Source organism: Scomber japonicus, chromosome 6 (genome assembly GCF_027409825.1).
Source record: "Scomber japonicus isolate fScoJap1 chromosome 6, fScoJap1.pri, whole genome shotgun sequence".
NCBI lineage: Eukaryota > Metazoa > Chordata > Actinopteri > Scombriformes > Scombridae > Scomber > Scomber japonicus.
In genome coordinates, this window is record NC_070583.1 from 37,125,018 (window position 1) to 37,144,721 (window position 19,704).

Genomic DNA, 19,704 nt, shown 5'->3' on the forward strand with positions numbered 1-19,704 from the left:
CGAGGTAGTAAAAACGAGTATGTGTGTGTGTGTTGCATTTTGGTATTAAAGTGTTAGCTGAGGTCTGAGGAGCAAAACTAAAAAGCTGAGCTTGCTGTTTTTTTATAATCTGTTTCTTTAATATCTTTAATAATTATAGTTTAATCTCTCTGTGTGATTTATAGAGTTTAATGTGAGAATCTAACAGAGCTCGTCATTAACTGAACGACATCATCATTAACCCTCCTGTTGTCCTCCAGTCAAGGGAGGAAGGGAGGAAGGGAGGAAGAAGGAAAGAAGGGAGGAAAGGAAGGGAGGAGGAAGGAAGGGAGGGAGGAAGAAGGAAGGAGGGGAGGAAGGGAGGAAAGGAAGGGAGGAAAGGAAGGGAGGGAGGGAGAAAGGAAAAGAGGAAGGGAGGAAGGAAAGAAAGAAGGACAGAGGAAAGAAGGAAGGAAGGAAGGAAAGTAAGAAGGACGGAGGGAGGAAGGAAGGAAGGAAGGAAGGAAGGAAGGTTAAAGAAGAGGATGAAGGCTCAGAGAGGAGCTGCAGAGAGTCTAAAATAAACAGATGTGAACAAGCTGCTGCTGTTTTTGGACTGAAGCCAGACGGATACTCTGATACTCCCCAACCCCCCCAACCCTCCTAACCCTGACCCTGGAGCTCAACTTATTTATATCACGCTGAGAAAACATCCAAAAAACATCCAGAACTCAAGTTATCACATCATCTCATCACCAAAGTAAAAAACAACCCATAGCTGTGGTTGGCTCTGGTGCTTAGCTGTGACTGGCTCTGGCTCTGGTGCTTAGCTGTGACTGGCTCTGGCTCTGGTGCTTAGCTGTGACTGGCTCTGGTGCTTAGCTGTGGTTGGCTCTGGTGCTTAGCTGTGGTTGGCTCTGGTGCTTAGCTGTGGTTGGCTCTGGTGCTTAGCTGTGGTTGGCTCTGGTGCTTAGCTGTGGTTGGCTCTGGTGCTTAGATGTGATTGACTCTGGTGCTTAGCTGTGACTGGCTCTGGCTCTGGTGCTTAGCTGTGACTGGCTCTGGCTCTGGTGCTTAGCTGTGACTGGCTCTGGCTCTGGTGCTTAGCTGTGACTGGCTCTGGCTCTGGTGCTTAGCTGTGACTGGCTCTGGCTCTGGTGCTTAGCTGTGACTGGCTCTGGTGCTTAGATGTGGTTGGCTCTGGTGCTTAGCTGTGGTTGGCTCTGGTGCTTAGCTGTGACTGGCTCTGGTGCTTAGCTGTGGTTGGCTCTGGTGCTTAGCTGTGACTGGCTCTGGTGCTTAGATGTGATTGGCTCTGGTGCTTAGTGTTCTTAGTTTAACAGGATTAACATGCAGAGAGTGAAGGTCACTAACAGGATGAAACCTCATCCATCATCTGTTTTAAAGAGTGCTGACCAAGCGTATCGACCTGATGACAGCAGCATCTCTCTACTTCCTACTTCCTACTTCCTGTCTGACATAAACTGATAAATAATAAGAAACATTCATACTTAACGACTAAAATACACTGAAACTCTTTACATACTTCTATCTTCCCCTAACGTAACCCAGAATTAATATTCATTCATTTATTTATTTTACAAACCTCCTCTAGAGCAGGGGGGTCAAACATGAGGCCCGAGGGCCAGAAGCAGGCCATCGAGGGAACCGATCTGGCCCACTTTCCTTCCTTCCTTCCTTCCTTCCTTCCTTCCTTCCTGTCTGTTCCTACTATTCCCTTTCCTTCCTCCCTACCCTCTCTCCTTCCTTCCTTCCTTCCTTCTTCCCTATCTTCCTTCCATTTTTCCTTCTTGCTGTCTTCTCTTCCTTCCTCCCTCCCTCCCTCCCAGTTGTCAGTGTGCTGCTCTGAACCAAGACTAAGCAGCTGCTCGTTGACTACAGGAGAAATAAAACACTCCTGTTCATCGTTGCTCCACAGAGAGCTTTTAGACCTGCTGCATGTGTGTGTGTGTGTGTGTGTGTGTGTGTGTGTGTGTGTGTGTGTGTGTGCTTCTCCAGCTGCAGAGAGGACATCATCATCATCATCACAGCCCAGAGGATTATGAGCTGCCTCCCCCTCTCCCCTCTCCTCCCTGAAAGATCTGTACAGTTCCTGCTGTTTCAGGAAAGCTCTCCATATCCTCAGAGAGGGTTAAAGTATTTAAATATTGGATTAATTAAACCGTTACGATGTTGTTTGTTGCTTTCACAGCTCTGTATTGATTCCTCTGCACAGCAATAGTCGCTGAGGCTCATGGGTAATGTAGTATTCAGAGTTATTCCACTTAAACACAGAGAGGAAATGATTCACCAGGAGAGATTCAAACATTTCCAAACTGCAACTCAAAACCAACACGTTTCAGTTTCCCGACTAATTGATGGTTTAAAAACTAGCAAATAGTTTTTATTGACTGGCGGTTTCAGCTCTGGCTCAAGTGTTCAGTCTTCAGCCAATCAGCCTCATTTAAAATGGATGAGTTCATTATGTGGGAGGTTGAAGGACGACGAGCGTTCAATACTCGATAAGAAACTGTGATGACTAATGAGCCTGTCACCACAACACTGTCTAATACACTTCAATGAGACCTGAGACCATCACCTCACTACACCACAACACTGTCTAATACACTTCAATGAGACCTGAGACCATCACCTCACTACACCACAACACTGTCTAATACACTTCAATGAGACCTGAGACCATCACCTCACCACCACACTGCTAATAAACCACTGTCTAATAAACCACCACCACCTCGCTATCCCACTGCTAATAAACCATCACCTCATCACCACACTGCTAATAAACCACCACCTCATCACCACACTGCTAATAAACCACCACCTCATCACCTCACTGCTAATAAACCATCACCTCATCACCACACTGCTAATAAACCATCACCTCATCACCACACTGATAATACACTTCAATGAGACCTGAGACCATCACCTCACTACACCACAACACTGATAATACACTTCAACACTGTCTAATAAACCATCCCCTCATCACCACACTGCTAATAAACCATCACCTCACTACACCACAACACTGTCTAATACACTTCAATGAGACCTGAGACCACCCCCTCACTGCTAATAAACCACTGCTAATAAACCATCACCTCATCACCACATCACTGTCTAACAGAGACGGATGACTTCAGTGTGATTAAAATAAACACAATAAACTAAACTCTTCCACAGAAGGAGGCACATTTTGAAGTTCCATGCCCTTCATAGATTATCCAAACCTCTTAATCGTCGCCTTAAAAAGATCCTTACTACTACTGGAGCATCTAAAAGACCCTCAGTACCACTTCAAAAATGACCCGAATCATCTCCTATCACTGTTTAAACCCCATTAAGAAGCCCTAAACCCACTTTAAGTTACCTGAAACCGGTTCCTCATCACATTTTGAGGTTCAATGAAGATGTTAGGACCTCCACAGATTACCCAAACCTCTTAATCATCACCTTAAAAGAGCCTTATAACCCAAACATACATTCAAAACCACTAAAAGACCCTCAGTACCACTTAAAAAATTACCAGAACCACCTCCTAGTACTGTTTAAACCCCTTCAAAAAGTCCCAGATCCCTTTAAGACACCACAGTTCCTCAGCGTCTTATAAAGTTCCATGACAATCATACATTACCTCTTAACCTTCCCCATAAAGATCCTTATAACCCAAACATACATTTAAAACTACTGGAGCATCTAAAAGACCCTCAGAACCACTTCAAAAATGACGAGAAGCATCTCCTAGTACCGTTTAAACATCTTTAAGAAGCTCTACATCCACTTCAAGACATCATGAAACCGGTGTCTTTTGAAGTTCCATCACCTCCACAGATTACCCAAACCTCTTAATCATCACCTTAAAAGATCCTTATAACCCAAACATACATTTAAAACCACTGGAGCATCTAAAAGACCCTCAGCACCACTTAAAAATGTCAAGAATCTCCTATCACTGTTTAAACCTCTTCAAAAAGTCCCAGACCCCTTCAAGACACCATGAAACCAGTTCTTCAGCGTCTTTTAAAGCTCCATGAAGATGTTAAGATCTTCATAGATTATCCAAACCTCATAATCGTCGCCTTAAAAGATCCTTACAACTACTGGAGCATCTAAAAGACCCTCAATACCACTTCAGAAATGACCAGGACCATCTCCTAGTACTGGTTAAACCCCATTAAGAAGCCTTAAACCCACTTTAAGATACCATGAAACCGGTTCCTCAGCATCTTTTGAGGTTCTATGAAGATGTTAGGACCTTCATAGATTACCCAAACCTCTTAATAGTACCCTAAGAGATCCTTATAACCCAAACATACATTCAAAACCACTAAAAGACCCTCAGCAAAATGACCAGCACCACCTCCTAGTACTGTTTAAACTCCTTTGGGAGGTCCTACATCCCCTTCAAGAAGCCGGTTAAGTAACATGAAACTGGTTCCTCATCACATTTTGAGGTTCTATGAAGATGTTAGGACCTTCATAGATTATCCAAACCTCTTAACCCTCCACTTAAAGATCCTTATAACCCAAACATACATTCAAAATCACTAAAAGACCCTCAATGCCACTTAAAAAATGGCAAGAACCACCTCCTGGTACTGGTCAAACCCCTTTAAGAAGCCCTATACCCACTTTAAAGTAACATGATACCGGTTCCTCATCGCATTTTGAAGTTCCATGAAGATGTTAGGACCTTCACAGATTACACAAACCTCTTAATCGTCCCCTTAAAAGATCCTTACAACCCAAAGATACATTCAAAACCACTAAAAGACCCTCAGCACATGTCAAAAATGACCAGAACCACTATAACCACCTCCTAGTACTGTTTAAACCCCTTCAAAAAGTCCCAGACCCCTTTAAGACACCATGAAACCGGTTCCTCGTTTGACTTTTAAAATGTCTAAACAGTGAAAATTACAAAAGATGCACAAGAACTTTATTTCTGGAGCAAACAGTAACATGGATGGACTCTGGAACAAGTATTTAAACCCCCTCAGAAACCCTCAGACCCCCCAACCCCAACCCTAACCCCCCCCCCCCCTCCTCCACCTTAATAAGAACTGACTCATGGTCCTTTGGAGAACACCATCAGTTTAAGACTCGGAGCTCAGGACAGTTTCAGCCTCTTAGATCCTGAACGCTGGATTAATGTGTGTGTGTGTGTGTGTGTGTGTGTGTGTGTGTGTGTGTGTGTGTGTGTGTGTGTGTGTGTGTGTGTGTGTGTGTGTGTGTGTGTGTGTGTGTGTGTGTGTGATGGTAATTGACCTGTCAGGTTTTCCCTGCCAGAGTATTAGTTTCTATTAAAACTCCCTCCAACATCCGTCCACCTCCGTCTCCTCCTCCTCCCTCCCTAACCCTGCATCCATCTACGCTAATACATCCAGCCTCATCCATCCATCCTCTCTACCTCAACAACCTCCCCCCCCCACACCCCCGCTCCACAACCCCCCCCCCCACACACACACACACACACCATCCTACACACTGCTCTTAAATCTTATGTGGAGGCTTCAGTTCCAATCTGTGCTGTTTGATTTTACATCGACATTAAATCATCTTTACCTGCATGAGTCACAGAAGAACATCTGCATGTCCTACCTCCTGTTTCTGTTCTGTTCTTTCCATACTAAGAGGGGAAATAAATAAATAAATGAATGAATAAATACAACTTTGGAAATTATGAGAATTAAGTCATAATGTTAGGAGAATAAAGCCTTGCAGTCGAGACGGTTTTGCTCATGCAGGAGGATGGATGTGTAATTTAGTTCATTTATTGGTTTAATTTATAAATTACATAAAATAATGTAATCTGGAGTGAGAGGGAGTCTCTAAGTCACAGTATGAAAGCCAACAACTACCAACTCCAACTCAAACAGTCTGACTCCTCACATTAATCTTCACATCTGCATCAATTTAACCTTTTTTATCCTGCAGATAGTTTAATATAAATCAATACGTCAGTAATTTGTAGCTTTACTGAAACAGAAACGTGACTTTACTGCAAATTTGACTTTAAAATCAGTGTAATGTGTGCTCTCTTTCTGTCTTCATCAACACACCTGCAGCTGACTTCTGAATTCATTCTAATGAAGTGTCAGTAAAAGTGATCAGAGTGGTCTGCAGCAGTTTCACACTAACTCTTATCTGATCTGAACATGTTTTTAAAGGAAACGTGTCATCACTCATTTCTGCTGAACTTAATCAGATGTGATGTTTCCTCTCTATCCTTTAACTGCTCATCAGCTTCATGTGTTTTATCTCCAACATCAGTCCCTCCTCTCTGACACCAAGCTGCACAAACTCTCATCATTAAAACTGTTCATTCTTAAAAGTATTATAATTATACCTAATAAGAACACACACACACACACACACACACACACACTCACACACACACACACACACACACACACAGAGACATACACACACACAGAGACACACATGCACAACACACAAGTGCACACACTTCAGTTTTTCTTACAGGCGAGACGGTTTTGCTCATGCAGGATGGAGAGATGTGTAATTTTGTTCATTTCAAACACATTAAATAGGTCATAAATGTATTTCTAAAAAAGGTGTAAAAAGCATTTCAACCATTTAGATTTGAATTGTGGAGCTAGGCTTCACAAACTGTGTTTCAAGGTTTCTGTGTTCAGGATTTAGTGATTAGCATAAACCCGCCCCTGCTGCTGTAAAGGTAGAAATACATTCAGCACACACTACTACTACTACAGTCTACAGTTAGCCAGTTAGCTGAGTTAGCCGCCGAGCTAGCAGCTGAGTTAGCAGCAGAAAGCTCTCAGACGTAGCGTCCATGTTTCTGGTAGACGTGGTGACTTTGATTGACAGGTGACACTTGGTAGGGGGCGGGGCTTCAGCGTTTGGGAGCAGAGAAAGAGGCTGATTTTTACACAACTTTGAAGCCTAATTTCATATATTTGGCGATTTTTTTAATCATTCAAATTTGGCAGGGTGGTTAACAACACACTTTTCTGTGGTATGTCAAACTCAGAACACATATTTATTCTTACTTTACAGACTTTAAGGAACATTAAACACGTTTGTATAAATTAAAGCAGTTTGCTGACATCATCACAAAGTTTCGCCTCCCAAAGGATTCATTCAGAGTTTCATCTCATTTCATCCATCAGCTCCATCCCTCTCCCTCTCCCTCCTCCTCCTCTTCCATCCATCCTCCTGCACAGCGACCTCCTACTGTCTGCCCCCCCTCCCCTCCTCTAAATCCCCAACCCTCCTTTACTTCGCCTCCACTCTCAGACAGCCTAACAAATGAGCCTCTCCTCTCTGGAAGCCTCCTCTCTTCGTCCCATGAGGCGAGCACTCGCTGTTTTTTAATTAACCTCGCTGTTTCTGCAGAGTTGCAACATATGAACGAGAAGAAATAGACCTGAGAGCTTTTTCTTCTTCTTTTTTTTTTTTAAACAATGTGGAGCTGCAGGATCATATTTTTACCTTCAGTAGCACAAGAAACGCTGACAATTCAAAAGTGGAGAAGATTCATGAAATATTATTAGAACAGTAAAAGGAAGAGAAAACCTCACAAATCACCAAACATCTGTACAACCAGAGGAACCTCAAGTGAGCAGATGATGTAAAAATTGTTTAAAAACACAGTATTATGTTGTTAAAAGTGGATTATATTAACTCCACATTTATTTTCCTCTATATAAATCAGGTTTTGAATCCTATAGAACAGTTTTTATATAACATTTCTACAGTTTCGGACGTTTTAATTGAGTGAAAGTCAATGAAATGAGGCAGTGAGCATGAGTGAAGTGAACCGAGACACTTCAACATGTAATGAGACACACACACACACACACACACACACACACACACACACACCCGCCCGTCACCTACCTGGCAGCTCATCGACTGACTGACTGACAGCCGGCGTTGCCATGGAGACAGCAACAAGGACGAGGACAGTGGGGACGAAGGTCAGGGTGGCGACGATGAGGAGGAGGAGGGAGGAGATGAAGGAAGCCCTGCGGAGAGACGAAGAGGAGACGAAGAGGAGAGCGTTAATGTTCTGCTCACTTTACTTTTTACCTTTAAAATGAAGCTCAGTGGAAATAAATAACAGCAACCAAAGAACTAAAAAAAACTAAAAAAACATGCATATATTTACTTGAATAAAGAAAAATAATCTAATTTTTAATTTTTAATTTTTTTTAAAGTAAAAATGAAAACTATGGGACAACACAAAAGGTATATTTTTTTACTTCCTCTGCTGTTTCCTGTCTGCAGATTCATGAGTTATGACAGCGTTTCCTCACTTCCTGTTTTTATTAAGTCATTTTTTATTTCTTCTTTTTTTCTGTCTTGTATGTTTCTGAAAACACTTTGAACTCACCATGAAAAGTGCTTCAAATAAAAAACTGCTGAATTAAATGTGATTTTACAATATTCAGAGAAATATTTATTAACATATTTATTTATATTTAGTTTATGTGCTGTTCCTTGATTTAGAAACTACATTATTATAAAGTCCACTTATCTTGGTTTATATATTTTTATTCTGTGTTTTAGTATAAATATAAATTGTTGTTTTAACCTGCTTTTATTAGGTTGTGTTTTATAACTGAATTTTAATATCCTTTATCCATTTATTTTTAGACATATCGGTACATTTGGTTTTAATCTTGTACTTTATGATCTATTGGCTTTAATTTACTTTTACACTCATTTTATTGTCTTTTTATTGTCTGCTGTGTGTTGCTTTATTACTTTTATGTTTATATTGAGCTGATGGAAAAACTGAATTTCCTGTTGGGATCAATAAACTGACTATCTATCTATCCTTCCATCCATCCATCCATGTAATATTTGCTTTTTTAATTTTATTTGACTCCATTTTTCTATTCTGAGATCGTATTATATGTCTGGTTTTTTGAGAAGTATTAACATAAACTACAACTATTATTATTATCACTATATTTGAGATGTTTTCCTTTTCTTCTTCTTTTCTGTTCAATAGGATTTCACACAGTAACGTCTTTCTCTTTTAAAAAGAAATGAAAATGTACGAGAGACACAAAGAATCTAGACAGAAGTATAGTATGTTGAATAAAGGTATGAAATAAGAATCATTAATAAAAACATAAAGTATAAATTATCACCCAATTCTGTGTTAGACATTGCTTAGCCAACTTCATTCCAACTTTACACTTATTTTATGGATCTCTCTCTCTCTCTCTCTCTCTCTCTCTCTCTCTCTCTCTCTCTCTCTCTCTCTCTCTCTCTCTCTCTCTCTCTCTCTCTCTCTCTCTCTCTCTCTCTCTCTCTCTCTCTCTCTCTCTCTCTCTCTCTCTCTCTCTCTCTCTCTCTCTCTCTCTCTCTCTCTCTCTCTCTCTCTCTCTCTCATCTCTCTCTCTCTCTCTCTCTCTCTCTCGATGATGGATGGATGGATGGATGATAATGACCTTCACCTCTCTGTTCATTTTCCCCTCTCATGAATTCAGCTCATTTATCTTCTCGTCAAAACTCAGTGAGGTGTGAACGACAGAGAGGAGACGTTTAATTCATTTTATTTTGAAGGTCTCACTGTTTAAACTAGATGTAAATTTGTGTCAGTGTCAAGTTTATTATTACAGCTGACTTTGAACAAACTAGTTAAGTTTAGTTTCATAATTGCAGATATATTTTCTGTCAGTTAATTAAATCAATAAATTGTTGCAGCTAGTTTTGATCAATCACGTCTTCAGGCAACAACAGAATTAAAAACATCACATGTACAAAAGTTTATATATTTTTTTCTATTAATTCAATTATTTTAAAATGTATCATTATTATTATGCATTTAATTCATTTACGTTAAACTAACTTTATGTATTTTATTAGCTCAAGATAACTTTTATTATAACATATTAGCTGCATGAAAGTTAACAGAATTATTTTAGCCTGAATTGGATTCTGCTTTTTTTTCCACTACATTTAGGTTTATAGATATCTTCTCTTATTGTCGCTACGCAGACGACATCGTGCTGTTTGTCGCTATGCAGACGACATTGTGCGGTTTGTTGCTATGCAGACGACATCGTGCTGTTTGTCGCTACGCAGACGACATCGTGCTGTTTGTTTCTATGCAGACGACATCGTGCTGTTTGTTGCTACGCAGACGACATTGTGCTGTTTGTTGCTACGCAGACGACATTGTGCTGTTTGTCGCTATGCAGACGACATTGTGCTGTTTGTTGCTATGCAGACGACATCGTGCTGTTTGTCGCTACGCAGACGACATCGTGCTGTTTGTTGCTACGCAGATGACATCATGCGGTTTGTCTCTATGCAGACGACATCGTGCGGTTTGTCGCTACGCAGATGACATCGTGCCGTTTGTCTCTATGCAGATGACTTCGTGCTGTTTGTCGCTATGCAGACGACATCGTGCTGTTTGTCGCTATGCAGACGACACTGTGCTGTTTCTTGCTACGCAGACGACATCGTGCTGTTTGTCTCTATGCAGACGACATTGTGCTGTTTGTCTCTACGCAGACGACATCGTGCTGTATCCTGCCTGAATCCTGCAGGTCAGAACTGATTTAATTCTCTGCTGAGCTGCGTTCAACATGTCAAATCCTGGAAGACAGAAACTGATAAAACTGAGCTTCTAATATTTGACCCTTCAGACTTTTATGAAACCTCAGTAAACACAAGCGTGCCTCTAAAAACTGAACGTTACCGCCCACGAAAGAAAAGGAAATAAACTATGTCATCATGTACAAATCTAGAATCACTTCTGTTCTGTCTTGATTCATTATGCAGTGGTCTTTAGGTTTTGGTGAAGTTATTGTCAGTCTTAGAAAATCAACATTAATTAATAAAGATCTGAGAGTGGTTAGGGGTACCATCTTTTATAAATTTGACTCCATCTCTGTCAAACATCCTGAGATCAGCTTTAAATTACTGGATCTTGGATCAAAAGCAACATCATACTATCAGCATGTAGAGAAACACATTGCTTGTTGTCATGGTAACGGGTTGATGAGTGACTGACTGTCAAACAGCCGAGGGGGACGGGGTCGACAGGGAGAATAAATAACTAAAGAGGAGAGAGGGCAGCTGTGGTGGGAGATATGAGACGCAGGGAACGGTTTGGACTTTGGTCAGATTTTGGGTTTTTTTTGTTTTCCACTCTGTAAATAAACTGATTTGACCTTTTTACTGAAATATCTATTTTCAGCTCGTCTTCCCTCTCACAGTATCTTCCAATGGTCATGGCTCAGTGATAAATAAGAGTTGGTTCAGTTAAACTAGATTTAAAAGCAGCATCAGGTTTGTTAAAATGTACATTTAGTATTTTTGTTGGTTTTATATCATTTAAATGACATTTGCACCATTTTTTACCAAAAGTCAGACTGAATGCTCCTGAACATGTCAAATGGTGTAACCACAAAAGAATGATATATATTACATATAAAAAGTTATAATGTAAGATCATGCCAAACTAGTTGATATGGTGTTAGGAAGGAAGGAAGGAAGGAAGGAAGGAAGGAAGGAAGGAAGGAAGGAAGGAAGGAAGATCATGTCAAACTAGTTGATATGGTGTTAGGAAGGAAGGAAGGAAGGAAGGAAGGAAGGAAGGAAGGAAGGAAGGAAGGAAGGAAGGAAGATCATGCCAAACTAGTTGATATGGTGTTAGGAAGGAAGGAAGGAAGGAAGGAAGGAAGGAAGGAAGGAAGGAAGGAAGGAAGATCATGCCAAACTAGTTGATATGGTGTTAGGAAGGAAGGAAGGAAGGAAGGAAGGAAGGAAGGAGGGAAGGAAGGAAGGTGGGAAGGTGTTTTTATTGACTATTTACTGTTTTTAAGCAACGTTGAATTATTTGGTACAAAGTTTTTATGGTTACACCACTTAGACATTTTTACCATAATCCTCTAATATATTCTCCTTCTTTCCTCCCTCCCTTCCTTTATTCCTTCCTCCCTCCCTCCCTTCCTTTATTCCTTCCTCCCTTCCTTCCTTCCTTCCTCTCTCCCTTCCTTTATTCCTTCCTCCGTTCCTTCCTTCCTTCCTTCCCTCCCTCCCTTCCTTCCTTCCAAAGTTTTTATGGTTACACCACTTAGACATTTTTAACATAATCCTCTAATATATTCTCCTTCCTTCCTTCCTTCCTTCCTCCCTCCCCCTTCCTTTATTCCTTCCTCCATTCCTTCCTCCCTTCCTTCCTTCCTTTGTTCCTTTACAAAGTTTTTATGGTTACACCACTTAGACATTTTTACCATAATCCTCTAATATATTCTCTCTAAATGGATTAAAAGCAGAAATTTGATGCTGGGTTACGTTTATACGTTTATTTTCACATTTTAACCCTTTAAATTTAAACTAAACCAACATGGAGACTAACAACCATCACTGACCCGTAAAGATGAGGTGCTTAAATATGAGAGAACGAAAGCTTGAGGTGGAGGAGAGACGATTAAAGAAGGTGAAGAGGAAGATGAAGAGAGGCAGCAGACAGACGGAGAGACGATGTGTCACTGTGGACCATCAGGCAGAGCTAGTGGATCCCTGGAGGGACGTGCGGGAGCAGAGCAGCTCAACAACACCATCCATCAAACACACACACACACACACACACACACACACACAGACACACACTTGCTTCTGTGTGTGTGTGTGTGTGTGTGTGTGTGTGTGTGTGTGTGTGTGTGTGTGTGTGTATCTAAGCGTGTCATATCTTTTGCCACAGGTATGGAGACGACAATACCTCCCTTAACCCTTAAACAGACAACGTGCTCCCAGGTCCTTCCTCTGTCCTTCCTTCCTTCCTTCCTTCCTTCCTTCATCTGTCCTTCCTTCCTTCCTTCATCTGTCCTTCCTTCCTTCCTTCCTTCCTTCATCTGTCCGTCCTTCCTTCCTTCCTTCCTCAGATCTAAGTTCAGCTGTTAGGGTAAATGTTCCCTCCTTCTGTCCTTTCGTCCTTCCTTCATCTGTCCTTCCTTCCTCCCTCCTTCCTTTCCTTCCTTCTTCCTCCCTTCCTTCCCTTCCTCCCTCCTTTCCTTCCTACCTTCCTTCCTTCCTTCCTTCATCTGTCCGTCCTTCCTTCCTTCCTTCCATCCTTCCTTCCTTCCTTCCTTCCTTCCTCAGATCTAAGTTCAGCTGTTAGGGTAAATGTTCCCTCCTTCTGTCCTTTCTTCCTTCCTTCATCTGTCCTTCCTTCCTCCCTCCTTCCTTTCCTTCCTTCTTCCTCCCTTCCTTCCCTTCCTTCCTCCTTTCCTTCCTTCTTCCCTCCTTTCCTTCCTTCCTTCCACCCTCCTTCCTTTCCTTCCTTCTTCCTCCCTTGTGGCGAAGACAAGCTGAATATATGAGATGGTTTTTTTGTTCCTGTTTGAGACGAAACTCGACAACCACGAAACAAACATGGTGAAATCTATGGTCGTGGTGTTTAGTTTAGTACGAGGCGGTACGGCGGCTCAGTGGTTAGCGTTGCCTCACAACAGGAAGTGGCTCGAGCCTTTCTGTGTTCACATGTATGTTCAGGTTCATTCTCCTGTTACAGACCAGTGTGGGTTCAATGTAGAGACTGTATAAAAGAAACAGACGTAACATCTGTGACGTCACCCATTGGTTTGTGGACTGCTGCTCGGAAGCCAATAGTTTCTAATCTAGGCAGCGCCATCTTGAAAATTTCAGGTGCATGCTGGGAAAAATAAAAACACAGATTCTACTTATATGGGCATGAGGCGAGAAGGAAGGAAGGAGGGAGGAAGGTAGGAGGGAAGGAAAGAAGGAAGAAAAGGAGGGAGGAAAGGAAAGAAGGAAGAAAGGAAGGAAATGAGGGAGGAAAGGATAGAAGGAAGGACGAAGGAAAGAAGGAAGGAAAGGAGGGAAGAAGGAAGGGAGGAAAGCAAAGAAGGAAGAAAAGGAGGGAGGAAGTAAGGGAGGAAAGGAAAGAAGGAAGAAAAGGAGGAAAGGAAAGAAGGAAGGATGGAAGAAAGAAGGAAGGTAGGAAAGGAAAGAAGGAAGAAAAGGAGGGAGGAAGGAAGAAAGGAAGGAAAGGAAAGAAGGAAGGTAGGAGAGAGGAAGGAAGGGAGGGAGGGAAGGAGGACATTGGTCAATCAACCTGTCAATCAGGACGTAGCCACGCCCTAATGCATACCCTGCTTTATCGTCACATATAAAATCAGGGAGGCCAAAATGTCCCAAATGAACATCATACTGCATTGAAGAAGGCTTTAAACTAGCGATTGAGACCATAAACACATTTTGAAAACGTTTACTGAGGTTAGAAATCAAGTGAGAAGTTGGTGAATTCTCCATTGACTTGTATGGAGACGGTCGCCCCCTGGTGGCCTTTTGATAGAATGCAGCTCTAAGTTACTTCCTGGTTGGAGCAGCAGTCCACAAACCAACGGGTGACATCACGGATGTTACGTCCATTTCTTTTATACAGTCTACGGATGCTATGCCGTACCCCCCCCCCCCCCCCACACACACACACACACACACACACCTAATATGCTGGCCTGGTTTTAAAAAACACACAAAATCCAAAATGACGGAGGTGACAGGAAGCATAAAAATGTGTGTTTGCTGCTTTTTGCTTCCATCTCTCAGTCTGACACATTTCATTACAGCACACTCAGAGTCTGAAGTTATTATAAAGGCTGAGGAAAGATGGAAGAAAGGAAAACAGGAAGGTAGGACGGACAGATGGCAGGAAGGAAGGAAGGAGTCCCACCCACCTGGAACATGTAGGACACCCAGCCAGATGAAAAGAGAAGACATATATATTATTGAAGCTGTACGCTGTGTACGATGGGTACTATGCGGTACTAAGTGGGCATGGTTTTAAGTCCCCTTCAGTATGTCAACTCAGGATCCCAGATGTAAAGTTGTGTTTTATCAGCTTTTATTAACCCATCGTTGTGCTGTTAATATATTTTCCTTTAATAATCCATTTATTGATTAGTGTATAAATACTAATAATCATTCGCTGAAGCCCAAACTGATCATATTCAGATGAGTTTAGTTATTCAGGTTGTTTTATATACAGAAGATCAGTTAGAGATGATCTTAATATGTTAAAATCATCATTACTGTAAGATGTGTGTATGTTAGTGTTGTTAACTCAGGCGTACAAATTAATAAATAAATTAATTAATGAATAAACCTGGTTGTTAATATCCTGCATGTCTGCTGATGGTTGAATATTTTCTTTTAAACTGGAAGAAAATTCTTTGTTTGACTTTTAACTCTCGTGTCGTCCTCCCGGGTCAAATTGACCCCGTCTAATTCTTCTTTCCTCCCTTCCTTCCTTCCTTCCTTCTGTCTGTACTTCCTCCTTCCTTCTTTCCTCCCTCCTTTTCTTCCTTCCCTCTCTCCTTTTCCTCCCTTCTTTCCTTTCCTTTCCTCCCTTCCTCACTCCTTTCCTCCCTCCTTTTCTTCCTTCTTCCTTTCCTCCCTTCCTCCTTCTCTCTTTCTTTCCTCTCTGTCCTTCTTTCCTACCTACCTTTCTTCCTTTTTTCCTTTCCTCCCTTCTTCCTTCCTCCCTTCCTCGCTCCTTTCCTTCCCTCCTTTCCTTCCTTTTTTCCTTTCCTTTCCTCCCTCCTTTCCCTCCTTCCTTCTTCCTTGCTCCTTTCCTTCCTTCTTCCTCCCTCCTTCTTTCCTTTCCTCCCTCCTTTCCTTTCCTTCCTTCCTTGCTCCCTCCCTTCCTTGACTCGAGGACAACAGGAGGGTTAATACTTTATGCAACACGTTAAAGTAAGTATTGTACTTATTAATGAAATGCTGACATTTGATGATGATGTGTCAGCTGTATTCCTGCTGATCATTGCACACCCCCTCCCCCCCTCACCCCCTCACCCCCCTCCCCTCCCCTCCTCCTCCTCCTCCTCCTCCTCCTCCTCCTCAAACCGATCTGATAGACGGTAATCTGATTATCGGACTAGATCGATGGAGAAACACTGACACAGACTCAGCGCCAGACTCCCGTTTAAAAACTCTATATTTAACATTCCCATCAGCATCTGAACATAAAGATCAAACCTTTCTACAAGTTACAAGATATTTTATAAAACCTTATAGTCTTATAGTGAATTCAGCATATTAATAATTAAGAAAGCACAGGAAGATAAGGAGTAAGGAGGTAGGGAGGAAGATAAGGAGTAAGGAGGTAGGGAGGAAGATAAGGAGTAAGGAGGTAGGGAGGAAGATAAGGAGTAAGGAGGTAGGGAGGAAGATAAGGAGTAAGGACAAGAGGGAGGAACGGAGGGAGGAAGGAAGGAAGGAAGGAAAGGAGGAAAAGAGGAAGGAAGGAAGGCAGGAAGGAGAGAAGGAAAGCAGTAAGGAGGAAGGAAGGAAGGCAGGAAGGAAAGGAGTAAGGACAAGAGGGAGGAACGGAGGGAGGAAGATCAGGAGTAAGGAGGTAGGGAGGAAAGAAGGAAGGAAAAAAGGAAGAAAGGAAGGAGAGAAGGAAAGCAGGAAGGAGGAAGGAAGGAAGGAAAGGAGGAAAAGAGGAAGGAAGGAGAGAAGGAAAGGAGAGAAGGAGGAAGGAAGGAAGGCAGGAAGGAGGTACGGAGGAAAGAAGGAAGGAAGGATGGAAGGAAAGGAGTAAGGGAGGAAGATAAGGAGTAGGGAGGGAGGGAGGAAAAGAGAATTCGGTATATTAATAATTAAGAAAGCACTTTTACTTTTACCAGATGTTAACTTTTTAAAAAGACTCGTTCAGGGTTCATTTCCGTGACGATAAAGAGATTAACAAGCGAACTGTTTATAAAAAATGATAAATCTCTTAAATTGAGTTCAAGTTAGTGGAGTTGATGTAAGCCGAATTAAACATCATATTAATCTGATTAAATTTGACTTGTATTTGGGCTTTTTGTCGTTTATGTGATATTAACAGCAGCCGAGCAAAGTATAAATTGTGGTATTTTTAAACGCAGTTCAGCTCGTAGGACTGTGAATGGTTATAATAAAAGGTAAAACACACACACACACACACACACACACACACACACACACACACACACACACACACACACACACACACACACACACACACACACACACACACACACACACACACACACACACACACACACACACACACACACACACACACACACACACACAGGAGTCCATCCATCCAACCCGGGATAACAAGCTGTAGGTTTAACATCTCGGTGCTGATCTCATCCAAGGTGACTTTTAATGAATGAAACGATAGAATAATAAAAAATAAAAATAAAATATAATAAAATCAGCTTCATTATAACAGCAACAGAGCCAGAGTCCATAGAGGAAAGCATGAAGACATTAGATGAAACACACAGCTGGAGCATCACTTACATTGGCAGCAGCAGCAGCAGCAGCAGCAGGTCGGGACGGTCCGCTCGGTGTCTGTCCGGTCTGGTGGCGCGTCCCGGCGGGGCGGAGACAGGGCAGAGCGGGGCGGAGACAGGGCAGAGCCAGGGCGGGGGGGTCTCTCTGTGTGTTTACAGTGTGTGTGTGAGTCAGTGTGTGAGTGTGTGTGGGTTTACAGTGTGAGTGTGTGTGTGAGTGTAAGTGTGTGTGACGTGAGTGAGTGTGAGTGTGTTTGTGAGTCAGTGTGTGTGTATGTGTGAGTGTTTACAGTGTGTGTGTGTGAGAGTGAGTGTGAGTGAGTGTGTTTTACAGTGTGTGTGTGAGTGTGAGTTTTACAGTGTGTATGTGTGAGTGTTTACAGTGTGTGTGTGTGAGAGTGAGTGTGTGTCTTTCTCTCTGTCTCTCACTCACTCTGTGTGTGAGTGTGTGTGTTTACAGTGTGAGTGTGAGTGTGTGTCTCTCTCTGTCTCTCACTCACTCACACCACCCCCCCCCCCACACACACACACACACACACACACACACACACACTCACCCTCACCCTCCCGTTAGCACCGGCAGGGAGCAGCGGGACTCCGATGATGAACGACCCGGTGTCAGTGCTCGGATCACGGCTGTAAATCTCCGGGAGTAACGGCGGCGGCAGCGGAGCACCGGGGCCGTTTCCAGCCGGCGCGCGAGGGAGCCTGCGGAGTAATTAACGAGCTACGACTAAACGTCACGCGCTAATTAACTAATTACAGACGGCCAAAGTGACAAAACGGACCAAATTAAATATCCGCGCAACAGGAACCAGAACCGGAGGAAGAGCCACCGGGAGGAGACAGCTGCTGACAGCCGGGCTGAAGCTCACTGTCTGCGGGGAGGAGCAGAGACTCTTCCCGGGTTTACAAACTGCGTCAAAAGCGTCAAAAACAGCGATTAAAAGATAAAATAACGCCGCTGTGAGCGTGTTTGTGTGTGTGTGTAGTGTGTGTGTATGTGTTTGTGTGTGTGTGTGTATGTGTGTGTGTGTGTGTAGGAAGTTAGTTGAGTGTATTCCGGTTGATGCTCCTCCTCCTCTAAGATAATGTTGCGACATCGATCAGTGTGATTTCCCAACAGCACGAGGCTCCATCCAGCAGATCACACACACACACACACACACACACACTGCTTACTCACACACACACACACACACACACACACACACACACACACACACACGACACACACACACACACACACAAACAGACACACACACACATGTTGCTCTCTCTCTCTCTCTCTCTCTCTCTCTCTCTCTCTCTCTCTCTCTCTCTCACACACACACACACACACACACACACACAAACAGACACACACACACATGTTGCTCTCTCTCTCTCTCTCTCTCTCTCTCTCTCTCTCTCTCTCTCTCTCTCTCTCTCTCACACACACACACACACACACACACACACACACACACACACAGTCTCCAGTGACTCATTGTTTAAACATTACAATAAATAAATAAATAGAATAACTTCATTTAATATAACACATATTTCATGTTTAAACATCCTCTAATGTATAAATTAACTTTCTGTTTGTTTGTTTTCTATTACAGTTAAATTAACTATATATTATTACTATTATTATTATTATCCTTTACCTGGTAAATAATATACTCAATTAATTTGATCATGAATATTGATCTCTCTAGGGGGGAATTCAAATTGACACAACAGTATGTTTAAGTGATATAAAAATAAAAATAAAATACTATGTACGATAAAACCATCTCTAAATATGAAACAATAAATATACAATACGTACAATAAATGTTGAATATTAGTATTATTTCTCCTGTTTCTCTATTATCTCTTGTATTTATGTATTTATTTAAATATATATTGTTTTGTATCTTCCTGTAAACATGTATGTGAGGCTATAATTGTGTATTTTTTATTTTCTGCTTATTAAATGATGTATATTTGAGATGAAAGATGATTTTCCAGCAGTCTGACTCTCTTCATGTTTAATTAATAAAAACAGTTTAAAAGTGAAGTCTAAACTTTTCTAGTGTTCAGATTTACGTTTCACTGTCTCAGGTTCATCATTTAAATTTATAATCTGATCAAATATGACTATGGATTATTAACATGTATTCAGTGACTCTCTCTCTCTCTCTCCTCAGCCTCGGTGTGATGTCACCCCCTAGTGACGTCAGCGCGTAATTACAGGCGGAGCACGCGGAGCAGACTCCAACCGAACGTTCTGAAATAATTATGACGTCATTTTGTTGTCGTTCAAATGACTGCCAGAAAAATCCAAAGTGTTTATTGGACCTTCTGACAAAATGAATTAAAAATGAATTAAAACCTATGAATGTGATGTTATTTAAAGGCTTCAGGTCCTGCTGTC

At 42.0% G+C, this 19,704-nt stretch overlaps 1 protein-coding gene across 1 annotated transcript in view; it reads right to left on the reverse strand.

The window, feature by feature from the left end:
* The window catches only part of LOC128360927 (interleukin-1 receptor accessory protein), a 35,854-nt gene extending 18,479 nt beyond the window's left edge, over positions 1-17,375 (reverse strand). Inside the window, exons 1-2 of the mRNA XM_053321484.1 lie at positions 17,305-17,375; positions 7,870-7,997 (exon numbers count right to left, since the gene is read on the reverse strand). Of these exons, the coding sequence (XP_053177459.1) occupies positions 7,870-7,997; positions 17,305-17,306 (130 nt within the window). The 5' untranslated portion in view covers positions 17,307-17,375. The remainder of the gene's footprint in view (positions 1-7,869; positions 7,998-17,304) is intronic.
* Positions 17,376-19,704: the final 2,329 nt, after the last annotated feature.